Genomic DNA, 17,010 nt, shown 5'->3' with positions numbered 1-17,010 from the left:
CGGGGGCTTGGCGGGGCGGCCGTTAGGCCGTGCTGCGGGGCGCGAGTGCCACCCAGCGGCCATGAGAGGCAAGAATGGCGGAGAGCTGGGCCGCGCTGAGCTTGGAAGGCTTAATTTGTGTTAAAAACCGCCTATGCGACGTTAGCTGCGCGCGCTGAGCGTGCCCGGCTTTTGCGACACTCGCTTTACGGCAGGCGGCGGTAACGAGTTCTCCCTTGGTTACGGGGAGCCCAACGCCGCTTCGCCGCCATGTCACCGCGGGGCCGCCGCGTTATGAGCCGTGCGTGCGCCCTGCTGCTGCCCCGCGTCTGTGCGGCGCTGGCCGATCCGCGGCAGTCCGGCCCGGATGACACCTGCTTGGAGAAACTGCTCGATTGGTTCCGGGAGCTGAGGGAAGCCGGTGAGTGCGGGTAACGGTGCCTGAGGGCTGCGCCGGGGGGGGGGGCTGGGCTTCAGCTGAAGCCGAGAATCGCCGGTAGCGCTGAGCTCCGCGAGCCGCAGCCCTGCGCGCTGTGACGCCGCTTTCTGTCCCTGGATAATTCCCGTTCACCAGAGCCCAGCGTGAAGCTGCTGCGAGACAACCCATGTCTGACGAAGTTCTTCAGCTCCGTGCTGGCGCTGCCGGAGCCGGAGCCGAGCATCCTGTCCTTCACGCTGCGGTTAGCTGGGATAGTCGCGGCTGCGGAGGACAGCTTCGTGCACTTGCAGGTGAGTTTTGCACCCTCTTCCTCCCGTGCTGAGGACTCCTGGAAGCGTACAGATTCTGCTTGTAAGACTCCTTAATGATATGGATATGAAAACCTGCAGTAAGCCTTCTCACTTCTCATGTCAAGCTGCTGTCATCTCATTGCTTGTCTTGCAGCAAGCTGTACTGTAAGTCCTCATACGTAATACTTCTCAATTTCAGTTCAAAACATTATATTGGATATCAGTGTGCCACATCAATAGCTGCAGAATATCATATATCCCTGGACAGGTCCTTTAGATTTAAACTGCAATGACAGATGTAGTTTTCTGACCATAGTAGATTGATTTCCTGCAAAAATAAGGGAGCTTCTTAAAGTCCTGTTCTATATAGCAGACTGCATTAATAGTACAAAACTCTGGTTTGGGAAAGAGATGCGTGCAACATAAAGCAGCTTAATAGATCTAAAATATATGGAACTTTTCTGCTGCATCTTAAGAAACAAACAGTAGAATCCTTACACTGCTTAGTCCATAAAAAAGAGAGATGTTGAGTTTAAGCATGAGAATCTGAAAACTCTCTATTTTAGTGTTTATTTAGAAGATTTCACTGCAGTGTTTATATTGTTGACATGCAGCTTCTCTGCTCCTCTGAAGCCTCTCTGCTTGCTGTTTATTCTGTGTGTTCTCTGCCCTCAGCGGCTGGAGCTGTTGACCAGGCTCTTTGGTGAGGATGGGCCTCTGAACAGAGCAGCATGGGAAGATGCATCTGTGCGAAGTGGCTGGGTAGAGGGCGTGCACAGCATGGTGCAGCACCAGTCTGCTCTCAACTTCATCTGCAGTGCTGGTGAGTGCTTCCAGGGCTGGTAATGCCCCAAGTCCTCCCATCCATTTTGCTACGATTTTACTGATGAAGAATTAACCAGGGACTCATTTATTTCTTGACACTTACATTTTGTAGTCTCATTTTCTTTGCGTGGGTTTTTAAGTTCTCCTGCTGTTAACACCAACTTTAGATCCTCTATATAAAGAGGCCAGGAATGCTGGATTGGTACTAGCCTATGCAGCATGTGATGGAAATGAGTACTGCTGCTGCAATTCCCTTTTTTCCTTACTGGATCTGTCTGCAGATGGTACAGACTCTTTCTGTAAATATACCCTCAACGCTCCTAATATTACAATCATTACAACCATTACAGTGAAGTCATCTTCTGTTCCTGAGTTACTAAGACATGTGAAGATCTGAAAAATTTTACTTTCTTCTTTTTGTGTGCTTGTACCTGAGGACTATCTGACTTTAAAAGGCAACAGAAACTACAAAATAAAACGTTAAAAAACAAACCACATTTAAGCCTCTATGTTACTTGAACTAAAATAACATTCAGCTGGACTGCAGCAGGACTCCACAATAGGAAGAATTCTTTTTTTCCTTCATTGATTTTTTGTTTTGTTTTCACACAGGAGGCATAGATGTGATCTTTGTTCTGCAAGGGGATCCCAGCCTGTTTGTGGCTTCAGCTGCCCGTTGGCTTCTGGTGCACTTGCTTACCCTCTCTGTGGGGTCTAAACTGACTGTACCTCTCGATGCAAAGGACTGTGAGTGGCCAGCATGTGCCCACATGATTATAAAGCATATAGAAGATTCTCTTCAATCCAACTCTGCCTCTCAAGTCAAGCAGTCAGTAAAACTGTTAACTAGTCTGTTTGGCAGTTGTCAAGCTCCTTGGACTAAAGTGCTTTGGTTAGGCATAGAAAAGCAAGTAGAATCCTTCTTGACAGAAGATTCTGTTCAAGCACAGCATGTACTGGTGGATCTTCTTCTAAACATGGCAAGGTGAAGATCTTGGATCCAGTGATGAGAAATACCATCCGTGTTAGTGGGACATATGACTTACTGTTCTTTCTTCTCAGGTCTCCCGTGTTTTATGAAGACAGTTTTTGGGCATTAGTGACATCTGCTCTGGAACATTTCACCCCAGTACAATCAAGTGCTTTGGCAGCGGGAATTCTGAGGTTCTACCTATGGTAGGAGTTGCTGCTATGAAATTTTTTCACTCTGCAAACGCTCCCAACATGTCTGCTGTGTTTCTGAGAGTTGTTTTATTCACTGCACTGCATTTTCCACTGTAATGCTTAATACAGTGGACCGATTGGTGAGAACCATGCAAATAGCTAACAAACTTCAGACACTTCTATTAGAATAATTGTTTCAGAGACAGAAATGAAAAGAGCCAGTGTCATGTTCACACATACACTTTTGTATTTTACCTACAGACAGCAATTTCAGACAGAAATACAAAGCTCCTTTAACTTTTTAAGGCCAAGGTTGTTTAAGATGGATATTTTGACTGTCAAATTCAGAAGGATTTGGTTACTTTTCACATAAACACTGACAAGTGTAACAACTTTAACTGCTGTCCAACAGAAGTATGCATCTTGCATACATCGAGCATCTCTGTCAACAGTAGGAAAACTTAATGTAAAAGGAAGCAGTATAGATGATCTAATCTGACTTTTTATACATTGTAGATGCATTAAGAGATGGATTGGGTTGCTCAGAGCCTTCACCAATCCAGTTTCAAATATCCCAAAGGATGGGGATTCCACAGCTTCTCTGGGCAACCAGGTCCAGTTCTTTACCAGTCTCACTATGAAAAGTATTTTCCATGTATCCAGTTGGACTCTGCCTTGTTGCAGTTTAAGGTGTTGCCTCATCTGTTGTGCACCTCAGAGAAATCCACTGGCATCTTCTCCCTTTAGATGGTGAAAAAGCATGGAGAAATCATCATATGTTAAATGACTATAGGACATATAGATACTTACTTTCAGACTAATTAACACGTGTCTTACAGGGATTTTTTTTTTTAATGCAATAAATGCCTGTCTAAACTCTCTTCTTACACAAGCTTTCACTCTTCACTGCTGGATGAGGCTGTTTGTCAATTCCAGAACCATTTCTCTCTTTCAGTTAGCCAGGGAGAATCAGAAGAACGCTTGACCTGTGACAGTAATTTCATTTCTGTCCTGTTGCTGGCCTATGTGAAAATCACTGGTCTGCTCAGCATTTGGGGATAGATCTTTAGGGTAGAGTTGAAGTTTTCTTGTCTTGGTAATTGCTGTTTCTTCCTTGAAGCCCACAGGTTGTGAAGATTAAAGCACTGACTGTTCTCCTTCAACCAATGGAGTGTATTTTGAGAGCAGCCTCCCTGGACTATTCAGGTACTATTGCAATAAAAAAGTTAGAGGCTATTCTGTTTGCCAGTGTTTTAAGTGCCTGATTCAGACAAAACTGGAGAAAGATTAAAAAAAAAAAAAAAAAAGTCAAGGACGGTAGTGATGTTTGTGGTAAAGTGCAGCATTCTGCTGACAGTTGCATTTGAAGGGATCTTCGTACTGCATCACCTCAAAATAGTAGCTCAAAAATCAAGTTTGGAGATCACTATCCTTTGTAATCACTAACAACCTGAGTTCCTCCTTTCTTTGTTTCCCTAGGTTTGCTGGATGAGTCAGTCAGTGATCCCTCTGCTGTTGAAAGCCTTCTATCCTCCAAGTCATCTTGTGCTAGTTTTTTGTGCCAGATACTTGGTCATCTGAAGGAGCTGCTCTCTGTGGAAAGAGTGAGTTCTGCTAGTTACAAAATCCAGCAGTATATATTCTCAATAGGATAACAAAAGAATATTAAGTCTTGTAAAGAGGGACCATACTTGGTTTTACATCTACCTTCACAGGCTTAGTTGCCATACATTCTATCCATTGCAAATATTGATCCAGTGAAAAACATAAATTGAGTTGCTTTCCCAAATAGTGAAAAGCATCTCCTCCCGTTTATGCAATAGTTCACTGGGAGAGAGGAAAGTTACTTGTTTGTAGTTATTAGTATTATGTTACCGTAAGGACAGTAGAAGTTGCAGTTTTGCTGTGTCTTTACCAGAAACTCTTGCTCTGTATGTATGCTTGAAACATTTGATGGAAGCTTGTTGTGTTTTTTTTCCCTCCCATTAGGTTCTTTTGCCTGTGAATTTACCCTGTGCATCTTTGCTGTGTTCTGTCCTGACAATATTACTGTTCTGTAACGGCTTCCTGATTCCAGCTTCTCCTCTGGGAAGCAAGATTAGTCAAATCTTGGTAGATTGCTTCCGAGTGCAGAAGTCAGCTCTTGATGTCCTTGCAGCACTTTCTGACTGCAAATGTGAGTTAAACTTCGCACTTAAATTTTAATTTTGGAAATTACTATTCTGTATTTGAGGACTGTGCTTGCTTTCTTCTATAAAGCAGTTTTATAATCCTGTTTTATTCCATATTTGAAGAGTTGAATTATTCCCTTTTTCTTAACATTGGTTCTTGAGTTTTTGTTTTGCTTTGTTTTTAAATGTTTCAGGCACTGACACAACTGTGAGAAGTTTATTTGACGTCCTTCTGGCATACCTGGAGAGTCCAAACTCTACTCCTACTGTGAGTGTAGAACTAAAGAAGGCTCCAAATCTATTGGCTCACCCAGTGGAATATACTTCTGACAAACAGTCTGACAACAGTTGTTTCTTAGCACAGTTAGTATAGGAATATCTAGAAGGCTTGTTGTGAGGGACTTGCAGGAAATAGCTAAAATGGTAATGAGCAAGTAGTTGATCAGTAAGTCAGATATTCTTGAAAATATAAGAGCCACCATGTCTAACCATAGAACCAATATAATCATCTTGACATTGCCATTAAGTAGTAAAATCTTTGCAGTAACATTTTTGTTTTCTTGCTTTATTTTGTCCGAATGACTCAGGTGACAGCTGCAAATGAAAAGCTGGAGACACTCACAGTGTTTTAAAGTTGAGAACAGGTGTTGTCTACGAGTTTGCTAGAAATGTGGCATAAGCACTATTCATTTGTGGCTTATTTTATAGAATGAAAGTGCACGCACTAATTTCTTCTGACAATTTCACTGTAATTTTGAGTCCAAAAAAATATTTTATCTAGCATAAAGACAACCACGCCTTCTCCTGCAGCAAAGTACATCTGCTTTATATTTCTTCAGGTTCTGAAGAAATCATTTAAAGCTACATCCAACTGGTTGAAGAACTTTTCATCAATATCCTTCTTGAAAAATAAGCAACAAACTGAGAAGATTTTGCAAGGTAAAAAAGCTATTGAAGTTAGGACAAACAGCAACTATGAAATGTGCTCTCACCTTCTTTTTCTACTTAAAGCACTTAGGATTTGTTTGCTTGTAGCTGTGGTGAATTTAGTTGTATCTGCTCAGACAGTGCTTTGAAGAACTGTGAGAGAAGCTCACAGTGTCAACAGAAGGAATCACATCAGTAAACAGTGCAGAAGTTGTGCAGTGGTTTGGTTGGGTTTGTTGCCTTTCATGTTGATTCCCGCCTCTCGCTTGGCTTTCACAGATGTATTTCTGGTGCTGCAGAAGCGTTTGTGCAGTCCTTGTTGGGAAGTACGAGACTCTGCTCTGGAGTTCCTCACCAGCTTGATTACAAGCCTGGCAGGTATGTGCAGAGATTTAATTGTTCAGATTGGAGGACCGTTTCTTGTAATGTTATGAAAGTCAGTCAGGCCTGTGGAGCATCCTCTGACCTGTAACTGCAGGGGGAAGGAAGGAAGGAAAAGATAAGCTGAGATTTTTACTTTCAGATCACAGTCAAAATCTGTCAAAAAGATTAATAAATATACGCTACTATTCTGTTGAATTTGAATTGCTGTGTCCTCCTTAATGATAACTTTAGCAAATTAAACTATGTCACATGGCTTGACAGCAGTAAAGGATGACCTTTTTTTTGTTTCCTCCCTTAAACAAAAGTTGCTTGATGGGGCTGAAACCGCACTGCGATTCACCTGGAGCAAATTTTTTCTCACCAGTAGAAACAACAGTAAATGTATTTTTCCAAACTCTAGTGTCAAACATGGCATGGCTGGAATTCACCAAGCTGCTGCAGAATGAGGAGCCTGGCTGAAAGTATCCGTGCTCCTGTGAGCAGCAGCTTCGTTCACTGTCAGCTGCCCTGTAGTCAGTGATCATCCTCGTATGACACAAATCACTGTTTGCATTGGAAACAAGTTCATGCTCTGAGAGAATAAAGCCTCACTTCTTTGCATTGCTGTCTCATTTACAGACCTCGATGAGTTCAGGCAGTTTTTGCTGTCTTCAGAAATGCCAAAGCTTACAGAAAACCTTCTTGAGGATCCAGAGAGCTATGTGCGAGCAAGCGCTGTGACTGCTATGGGACACCTGGTCTACATTAATTACGTCTTCATTCCAGAGTCACGTGTTGCAGGGAGTCAGTATAGTAAAGAGGTATGACTTTGTGGAATCCACTGCAGACGCAAGCAGAACTACACATTGTTTTACTGTTTTTTGTTGTGCTTTTTTGTTTGTTTTTAATGTTCTTCTCTTCTTTGTCTTTTTACATTTAGAAAACTGTGGCAAAGCTTCAAGAAATCTTGTCCACAGACCCAGAGGTCTTTCCTAGGAGAGCTGTGATGAGCATCTTCACCATGTGGCTGAAACAGAGCTGCACAGGCCAACTGGAAGAGACAGAGCAGTTTGTCTCCATGGTGGTCCAGACCGCAGCACGTGACTTAGACTGGGAAGTCAAACTTGGTTGTTTGGAACTGGTTCAAATTTTCTGTACCTATATGTTTTGCCAACTTGGCCTTCCTGAATGCTTTTATGCTCCTGACTCATCTGCAGTCACTAGTTCCATTCATCAGAACAAGCCACTGCAGATGTTTTGCCGAACAAACCTGTTCAGCTTCTTGTTTCAGTCTTTGTGTGACTGTGACAAGCCAGTGGGTCAGAAAGCCTGTGATATACTGCGTACCTTACGATCTGAGTTCTGGCAGAGTAGCACCACAGATTCACAAGGGACTGGAGACTTACCTGCAGGACATGGCATTCATTGGTTACAGAGGACACTGAGGCAGGGTTCTCTGGTCCAGAACTTCCCCACAGATGATGGTAGTGGAGTGGACTTTCAAGATCCAGAGAGCATGATGTTAGCTTTGAGAACAATAGACTTAGTGGAACTACACAATGACCTAAACAAAGGTAGTGACTATGTGGAGAAAAGCCCCCAGTCCCTCTTAGAGGACATCCTTGCTACTGTGGGGACTGTAGAGGAAAATGAAGCTGACTGCTACTAAAGACATCTTTTGCTTTGAGGGAACAATACTTACAAAGGTTTCTTGTGAAGAGAATTTTTGCTACCAAAGTCTTGTAAGAGAAGATAGTAGGAAGTGTTACTCTAAACAGAAAAAAAGGAATGGTTTTGTTGGCTGTTAAAAGTGTTAGAAAAATCTTTGTTTTAATACTGATGGCTTCTCTTATTTTTGAGTATATTCTCTGATAAACTGATCTGCCTGTTTTATTTTTCTAAGTAAATAAAGAAATGCATTTCTTCTGTTTTTAACATGTGAGTATATTAAGAAAGCAGCAGAGCCTGCCTACATAAGGAAACATTAAAAAAAAAAAAGTGACTGAAAGCAAGCTATTGTATGCTCCTAGAAACAAATTCATTACTTGCTACACATTGGACTGAGCTGTCAGTATGCAAGTGCTTTTGCTACTTAGCACTTTGCATCATGAAAACAGTGGTCCTTCCATAAGCTCTATGTTCCTGCCATACAAGGACTCTGGGGATGTAAAGAGAGAGGTGGGCTGCTGGGCAGAGAGCTGCACACTGCCTTTCTGGGATGAGTTTTTGTGGGAACTGCAGCTTTTGCATCATCAGCGCGGTAGCTGCGCAATCCCTGCAGGAGGCAGATTTCCCCATACAGATGCTACAGACGATTTCAGCAAAGGCTGTGGCCAGGCACGGGGCTCGTGTCATGTCAAAGGCACCAGTGCTCAGCTCTGTCAGTTGCTTTAATGCGGCCTGTGGTAGCAGGCAGCAGCTACACAAGTGATAACAACGCAGGGCATCACAGATGAGAAAAACTCGCATCTCTGAGAGCAAGCACTGTGAATAAAGAAGATTACAAAGCTCTTTTCAGCTCTTTATCTGAACAGGGGCAGTGTGAGTTCCGTTGCCTGGTCTGTACATGGGTATGAAATTCCAAGAATCATTTTCAACACATTTCTATAAAACACTGAAAAAAGGATTTATCTTCTCACTGCTCAGACTCACATTGACAGAGCAAAGAATGTTTGGCTCAGCCCTATGCTAGTAACAGCTTTATAAAAGCTGTCAGAAGAATCGTTGTTAGTTTTCTGTTTTAATACATCGGACATTTAAAATTCAAAGAGCAGTCTTTGCTTAGTTATGCTAATTGTATGAGTGAAGTAAAAAATGAGCCATAAGTGTCTGAGGCTGCTGCTTAAGCCTTAGCTATGTGGTCTGTGAGTGCAAACGAACTCACGCACATCTTAGAAATTTCTTTTGTCCATCTCATAAAATTTGTTCTACCTTTCAACACAAGCTCATCAAGGCTTTTAAAACCACCACACGTTACAGAGGAAACTCATCAGCCAGCTTCACCACAGTTCTCAGCAATTAACAATGATAAAATATATCAGCAGCCACAGCCCTGTGCTGTGTCATTTCCCTCCAGCACTGTGGGTTTCGTCCTCTGCTGAGAAATAAAGCACTGCTAAACGTAACACAGCCAGACCTCAGCCTGTGGCAGAACTGCTTCTTCATGTGCAGGACAGACTGTGCACATAACTCATCTTTCAAACAAGCTGAGTGCCTATGCAGAACGGGATGGTACAATGCTGGTGATGTTTCATTCATTAAGTGTCTCTGCCCAGTGACAGAGGTTCTGGTGGTCCCATTTGGGGGTCACTCCCTGGGTCAGGTGTAAAGGGATCTTAAAGAGAGCTGTGGTGGGGCTGCTCATCTTCACACCTGTGAGCCATGGTGAACAAACACTCTTTGTAGGACTGGTCACACAATTACAACTCATGTGCAGTTAAAGAAAGAACTGACAGCAGTTGCTGAGTGACAGCATCCATATAGGCTTGAACAGTCATGGGATGGGAGCAGGGAGCTGCATAGCAAACCCACTTTGTCCACAGAATTAAGGGAAAAAACACTCTTCAGTACCATCCAATAACCTCAGCTGATGCACCCAAACCAGCAGCACCAAACGTGGCTCCAAAGTACCTTCACTGCTGCTTGCTCTTCCCACCACTTCCTCCCCAGTGAACTGGTGCACAGGACAACACCACGGCGTTCTTGGCTGAACAGCCCATTCTGATCAACAGGAAATAATGACAGTGTTGGCACTGATGGTCATTGGAAAAATCAACAGCAACAAAACCCAACAAAAATCCGCCCATCAGCTTCCCAAGCAAACCCACGGCTACGATTAACACTGAGCAGAGCTGTTGTATTAGAAAAATACGGTAACTTTTTCACGGCTTCAAACAAGGTACATCCTCATAAAGAAAGCTTTTAAACTTCAATTGACAAAAATGGTGGCCAAGCTGAGGAACCTCCAGTCCTGCAGAGCATGAAGGTTCACCTGCTCCTGACATGGCTGGGAGCGAGGAGACCATGAGCACTGCTTTACGTGGGTGGAGAACTGCTCATCTCCAAAGAGGAGAGACTAATGGGCATCACTGGCAGCTCGGTGCCCCCAAGCAAGGTATGCTTTGAAAAGAGAAAAACATCAGCACTGCAAGCAGGCTTTGTACAACCTCTTGCTCACTCTGCATGCTATCACACACTGTAGAAGCAGTCCGAGGCTGTGTTGGTAGCAGAGACAAAGGGACTGATCCATCAGCACCCTGTGAACAGCAGGAAGTGACCAGGAAGTGTCACCACCCAGCTGCCAAGGGAGGAGAGCATCAACAAACACTGCTCAGCTGCCTCAGTGTGCACACAGTACAGACATGAGGGACCACCTCTGCCCACCAATGCAGCATAGAGAACGCATCAGCACGTGGCCCACCTTCACTGCAAGCCACTGCTGAACTGAACGATGCCCTTTCCTAATGGATTCCCTTCCTGTTCCATCCACACAGCTCTTGATTTCCAGTGCTGGGTGGAGCTGCCCTGCCCCTGCTGCCAGCTCTCACAGCACAGAACTCATGCCAGCACAATCAGGGCTCATCCAGACAGATAAAGCCAGCTTGGCTGTTGCCTTCGGTCACTGTTCCCATGTTATCATACCAAACACTTCCCTTTTGCACATTCCTCCAACATAAAATGTGAATTTGCTCTCTATTTCATCCAGAAACGCAGCCAGTTAACTGTACATTTTCATAGCTCTTCTTCCTATTGCTTACATTTCTTCTCAACAGCCAGGACAACATGCACTGTCCTGGCACCAAAGCACTATGAATCATACCGCACAAAGACAACACTGCAGCACAGACAAAGGTCTGGTCCTCAGCAGCACTAAATCAGCTCAGAGGTGCAGTCTGGCCAAGCGAGAGGCACATCCCCAGTGTGTGCTGCAGCACGGCTTCACCCCGCTGGTGCTGCAGATACGGCATCGTGGAAAAAAGAACAGAGTCCTCCAGCCTCTCCAGTTCCTGCACTGGGAACTTCTGACCTGGGGGGCATCAGCACTGCCTTCCTCTGAGTTTGGAAGCATCTTCCCCACCCTTCGTGTACTGTGATGAGATCAAAGATCCATCTCCATGGAAACGTCTGAGCGCTGCACTACGGCGCTGCATCCTGCTCGTGGGCTTTGGCACTGCTGCTTGGAGCAGAAGCTTTAAGATCAGATGTATCAGCATTTGGATCTCTGCATAAATGGCTTGATTAGTAATAATTGATAACGTGAGCAGAGTGATTATAAATAGCACATAGTATGGAGTGGGACAGTACAGCAAGCATAGGGAGTTCAATGCAGATTTGGGGAGACACAGCCAGCAGATGTGCATTTTGTAAAACGTGGGGTTTTCTTTGGGGGAGAGGCAGGAGGAAGCAGCCATTACCTGTCACTGTGTGCCTCCATCAGCCCCAGATGCAGTGCTGATCACAGTGGCCATCCAGCTGCACACAGAGGAACTCTGTGCTCACACTCCTACCACTTCCAGGCTGTCTCCTGCTACCCCCAAACAGATGAGGGACACCCACCATGAGGGACTGGCAGTGGAGCAGCAGCAGCCCAGCAAAGCCTGCATGAGCTCTGTGCTCAGCCTGCTCCCCTGGGACCAGCAGTGACTGGAGGCACAATGCTGGGTCACTGCAGTGATCTCCTGTTCAGTAGTGCTGAGCTCCAGCTGCCCCAGCACAGTCCATCCTACATCTGATTCCCAGGAGGTGGAAAATAAAAACTGCAAAGAGATAGATGTGGTTTATGATATAGCTGTTCCTAGCTCAGCTCACCACATGGCCATGCAAAGTGCTGACCTGCTGCACCACAGACAGGACTCAGAGAGCTGCTGCAGCTGACAGAAAGTGGCTGTAAATATTCAGCTCCAAAGAAAATCCTCTATTCCACTTACATGAGGTTTAAGCCAAGGCCAGGACATAAGGAAGAGAAACAAAACTCACTCATGTCCTGAGAAAGGAGAGCAGCAAACAGCAAAGCAGAGCTGACAGCGCTGACGTGGGGAGCTCCAAGGAGCTCACACCATGTCTCACTGCTGCGTGCAGCAACACTGAGCCCCGAGTCACCCATATGCACACAGACTGTTATTTCTGTAATCATATTAAAGAATTTCAGAATAGCAACTGTGCAGTGAGCAGCCCAGCTGCCAGCATTTAGCCTTATCCTAGGGCACAGGCAGAGTATGCCAGGCTTGAATTAACACCGTATAAGCTGCACCATGCTGAGTTTCATGGCTTAATTATAAAAGAGAAAGCAATAATCAGGGGATCTATAAGGCTAATAAACGTTCTGAGAGCACCGAGTGTGACACAAGAGCCACAGCCAGTGTGACAGGACATGAATGCATTTAAAAAGCACATTAATCACACGCCGTGCACTAATTTGCAGCTGGCTTCCAGCGACAGCACTTGGCCTTTAGCCACCTTCGTGGCATCCCTGGGTGAAAGCAGACCGGCTCTGGAGCAATGCCAGCACCATGAGCACTGACCCAGCCATGAGCCAGGACATGGGGGCTCATCCTGCAGGACACAGCCCAGCTCCCAGCCCTGCTGCTCCCAGTGCCTCTACTGTGCTCAGTTTGGTGCCCACCAGTGTATTCACTCAGCCAAGGGCAGCCAAGGAGAAAATTGGGGCACGGTGATTTGCCCAAATATCTCAGTGTCTCCGAATCTCTCTCCTCTCCATCTTGTATCTCATCTCACTGCAGCTTTTTAATTGCACAGCTTGGTGCTGGGCTTTGCTTCTTGTTCAAAGATCCCTGTGTTTTTATACAGAGTACATTCTTCTCTAGAGTGCACCGTCTCCATTTAATTACTGCCCATTGAAACTCAATGTCTTTGCCTCTCTCTTAGGAAAAAACTCCAATAGAGCTTAAAATGAAGCTGCCACCAAGGAGAACAACTACACCTGTGCTTTCCCAAATCCCCCTGCACCACTGCTGACACCAGCTGGGTGCTCCATGGGCCGAAATGCCACAGACTGGGAGCCAGCCCCATCTGCACGAGGGAAACCTAAAGTTTCCCTCACTTCTGCCCAGTAATTCACTGCAAACTCCTCGCTTCGCCCTCTGCAAAGGGCAGCTCTCTTCACATTTGTGCTCTGGTATTACTATCAGACAAAAGTGTATTGAAGTATCTGCGCTTCTTCTCTTCCTAATAATCCCAAATTTAACTTTGTCCTACTTTGCACCTCCTCTGACACCGGGAAGTGAGATGCTATTTCTGCTGGCCTCAATACTGAACCCAGAGAAGACACAGAGCAGGTCCGGGCTGGGCTTAAAGCCTGGGATGGATTGCTCCAGCATAGCCTCCTTTCATGGGGCTCCTGAACCTCGGACAGGAGCCACAAAGCACTGATCCCCAACATTGCCAGCAGCAAAAATAAAAATGAATGTAAAAGTACCTAAACCCTCTGCAAAGATACAGGGATCTGAAATCTCTCTTCCTTTGTGGAGCACACACATCAACTGCTCACAGGGAGACTCCAAACACGAGATCAGTGCTGAAAAGGGAAACCAGCTCTACAAACGAGCAGAGCTTGGGATAAGAGATTTCCTTCTATTAGCAGCACAGCAGAACTGAAGCAGCAATCAGCCAGCTGCAGGAGGGACAGCCCCTTCCCCAGGGTCTCAAACCTCAGGCTCCATTTAAAAGCCTTAATAAACCCAGGATATAGGTGGTACCATGACCTAGTAACAGATCTACAAATAAACGGCTCCCGCTTCACTTAATCGCTGTTCTCCTTTCCCCTCCCTCCCCTCTCCCTCCAGCAGCAGTTGTAGCAGCAGATTGCGCTCACTGATCAGAGCAGGGCTGGGGCTGTTTGTCTCTTCCAGTCTGTGTCACTGCAGGAGCACCAGCCCAGCACTGTTTAAGCCAGCACCCCAGCCCACTGATGGAGCTGGGCTGTGCCAGGACACAGTGCAGAGGGACAGTTCTGCTTGCAGGCATGATCCCAGTGCCTTGGGGACACCAACACCCCAGCTCTCTCACCTCCCAGAAGGGGCCTGCTGCCTGCTGCTCCCTTCTCATCCATCATCCTTCGCTGATGCTGCTCCTCACCGCTTTGTGGGAAAGGCAAAAAAATCCTGACAACATCACTGTTTGCCTCCATGAGGTCCATCCCAGCTGCTGAGGGCAGGGCGATGGGTGGGCAGTACCCAGAGCAGCAGTTGGGCACAGGAGGAGCCTGTCCAGGCACCAGAGTGACACATCACAGATTTTAAGGATATTACGGAGAGCAAATGGAGGAGACAAGGAACGATTCTCCCTCTCATGCCCTCTGATGCAGGCAGAGCCAGAACAGCAGTTTCAGAGGAGAATCACAAAGCTGCCACGGCCTGTCTGACACAAGGAGAACACCTGCTTTATTGATTCCTCATCTCCTGCTTCAGACCATCCTGCTATCAGAAACACACTGCCACATCCCCAGCCTACAAAGAAGGCAAACTGTCCCCAGCAGCACTCCCAGCGTGGTAACCTCAGCCTCTGCCACAAACCACTCAGTCCTGCTTCTCCCTTTCCCTCACCATCAACGCACAGCACCCGAAGTCTGTCTCTATCAGAAATCTTTACATCACTCCTTTTTGCAAAGCAGCACCTTAAGGCCAGGCTCTTGTTCTGGTGCATTTCCCCCCTCTTCCTCCTGGTGCTCCTGGCAGGTCTGCACCTGTGTTAGGACCAAGCACAAAGTGGCTGCTGCTAATGCAGCCCTCTGCAGGGCTGCCCAAATCTAGATCAGGGCTTTGTGGTCACAGAGCAGAGAGAGAACAGGAGATGAACCCACAGTGCTTTGTCAGGGCTGCTTTTCACACTCAAACTTTAAGAAAGTTTGCTTGCATGCATTTCTGCTTTGTGGTAGCAGATCAGACTGCTGCTAAGTGCACCCTGCCTTCTTCAAAACCGCTACTGAATGCAAAGACAGAGAAATAACACCAACTTCTCAACAGCCCAAGCACCAATCCCAGGAGAAAGTGTCACACCTGCAGCATTCAGCAGGAGCAGAACCTTCCTTGGTTGCACAAAGCTCAGCACTGTGACGCCAGCACTGCGTGCCTGGAACCCATCTCACAGAAAAGGCATCTTGTTTGGAAAACTCCAACATATATGGAGGCGTTCACTGTCCTCAGGAATTTACTTCAGGAGCTCATCAGCTTCATTCTAAAGAAAAAACCCAGTGTTGTTTCCTCATTTCAGCTTGTCTGGCTCCAGCCTGTGGCTGTAGTTTGGTCTCCTGTCCGTGGCTCACAGCACTCAATGCTGATGTTTTCCCTCATGGAGATATCCGTGTATGCAGCTTTCTTCAGATGACCAAAGGGCACTCTTTGAAGTGCCAGTCCTAGTGCTGTTCTGGAGGAAATTCCCTTCTGTTTGTGAGGACACTACAGAAGCACCAGTCCTGTTCAGCTGTGCTGACCGATCTGCAGGTGGGCAGCTAAAGCAAGCATTAAATACCAAGGTTACATGCGATAGGTTTTGTAGGAAACAAACCTAAATCTCCATTCCTGGAGCACACTGCCAGCATTGCTGCCTGGTTTAGCTCTTGGCTTCCCTAGGACAGGAGCTGCCTGTTTAGGGCTTGTGTTGCTCTGAATACATTGATGGTGTACTACAAACAACACAGAGATACATCATTTCAGTTAATTAATACAAATAAGCACTAATTATAAGCAGCAACCAGTTAAAACTGAACAGAGGGCATCTCCCATGCTTTGGTGAGTGGATGAAGGGAAGGGATGATGCTGCAAGACTGTCAGGCCCAGCCCTGCCCCCACACTGCACTGCAGAAAGGTTCCCACAGAGGCTGCCAGGTGAGACTGCTGCTGCTCCCCTTCTTCTGATTACGATAGCAGCTAATTAAGGCAATTTCTCACCAGCGATGCTCTCAGTGCCTTAAGAGCAATGCAGAGCCCAGGATGGCAGGCTGCTGAATGCAGTGATTTTCTTATCCTGGTGCTCATTAACCCCACAGCACTGCAATCTATCCACCTGTATGGCCACTGAGGCTCTGGTGGAGCATTCCTGCTGTACCCTGCAGAGCTGTGCCTGCAGTGTGGGCTGCAAGGAGAACTGCAGCTCCAGAGCCTGAGAAATGTATTCCTAACTTCTGTTTGTGTCACTTAGGGACAAGTCCAGGCTCCAGCTGGGATCTTCCTTTGTCCTTCCATCTAGTGATGGAGAAACACAGGATCAAAGCACTGAAAGGATCAAAACACAAAAGCTAGACTACATGAGGAAATGGGGCTGGAAGATCCACTCCTCCGGTCTAATTAACCTTCCCGAGAACAGATAATATTCCCAAATTAAAGGACACCCTGGGACACAGAAACACATCCACGTCATGTGGGAGAGACGCGCTAAGAGGAGCATCAAGGCAAACACAGCCACCACTCCCATGGATCAGATCTCATCAGTCTCCGGTACAACCACATAACTAGAGCTCTGCTCTCCAGACACCCACTCCAACCTTCGTTTCTTATTAACAGAGCAGATTAAAGAGCTCTCAGCCCTTGCGGCACCGGCACGTCGCCCAGCCCCGGGCTCCCGGCAGGAGCGCGCTCCCATCCCGGCTCCAGCGGGGACCCGCCGGTACCGACAACCCCTTCCCAGAACCCCGTTTACCCTTTTTCCTCCAAAACCATTTTGCAGGGTTACCCTGCAGCCTGAGGTAGGGCGCAGTCCCCGCGTTGCCCGCCGGTCCCCCCCGGCCCCTCTCCAGCTCTGCCCCCGGCGCTCTCCCCGCGGGGTTCGGGGCGGCTCCCGGCGGCGGCTCGGCGAATCCCGTAGGCTCCCGGCGGAGGGGCCAAGCCCCACTCGTGCC

At 46.6% G+C, this 17,010-nt stretch overlaps 1 protein-coding gene and 1 long non-coding RNA gene across 2 annotated transcripts; one reads left to right on the top strand and one right to left on the bottom strand.

Annotated features, from left to right (window-relative positions):
* Positions 1 to 32: 32 nt before the first annotated feature.
* Positions 33 to 8,061, top strand: BRAT1 (BRCA1 associated ATM activator 1). The gene is made up of 13 exons (XM_031607011.2): positions 33 to 400; positions 554 to 708; positions 1,384 to 1,531; positions 2,146 to 2,518; positions 2,596 to 2,709; positions 3,818 to 3,903; positions 4,177 to 4,301; positions 4,687 to 4,873; positions 5,063 to 5,136; positions 5,708 to 5,807; positions 6,075 to 6,173; positions 6,798 to 6,979; positions 7,099 to 8,061. The coding sequence occupies exons 1-13, from the start codon at positions 250 to 252 to the stop codon at positions 7,825 to 7,827; spliced, it is 2,523 nt and encodes an 840-aa protein (XP_031462871.2). The 5' UTR covers positions 33 to 249; the 3' UTR covers positions 7,828 to 8,061.
* On the bottom strand, positions 2,724 to 15,159 carry LOC149915773 (uncharacterized). Its single transcript, XR_016471749.1, has 3 exons — positions 9,789 to 15,159; positions 5,861 to 6,267; positions 2,724 to 3,438 (listed from the first exon to the last, which is right to left on the bottom strand). It is a non-coding gene; the product is annotated as an uncharacterized LOC149915773 (long non-coding RNA).
* Between the last annotated feature and the right edge of the window lie 1,851 nt (positions 15,160 to 17,010).

This window comes from Phasianus colchicus, chromosome 16 (assembly GCF_987193195.1).
Source record: "Phasianus colchicus chromosome 16, bPhaCol1.hap1.1, whole genome shotgun sequence".
Classification (NCBI taxonomy): domain Eukaryota; kingdom Metazoa; phylum Chordata; class Aves; order Galliformes; family Phasianidae; genus Phasianus; species Phasianus colchicus.
The sequence above is the reverse complement of the archived record's forward strand: the minus strand, read 5'-3'. Positions and strand labels throughout refer to the sequence as shown.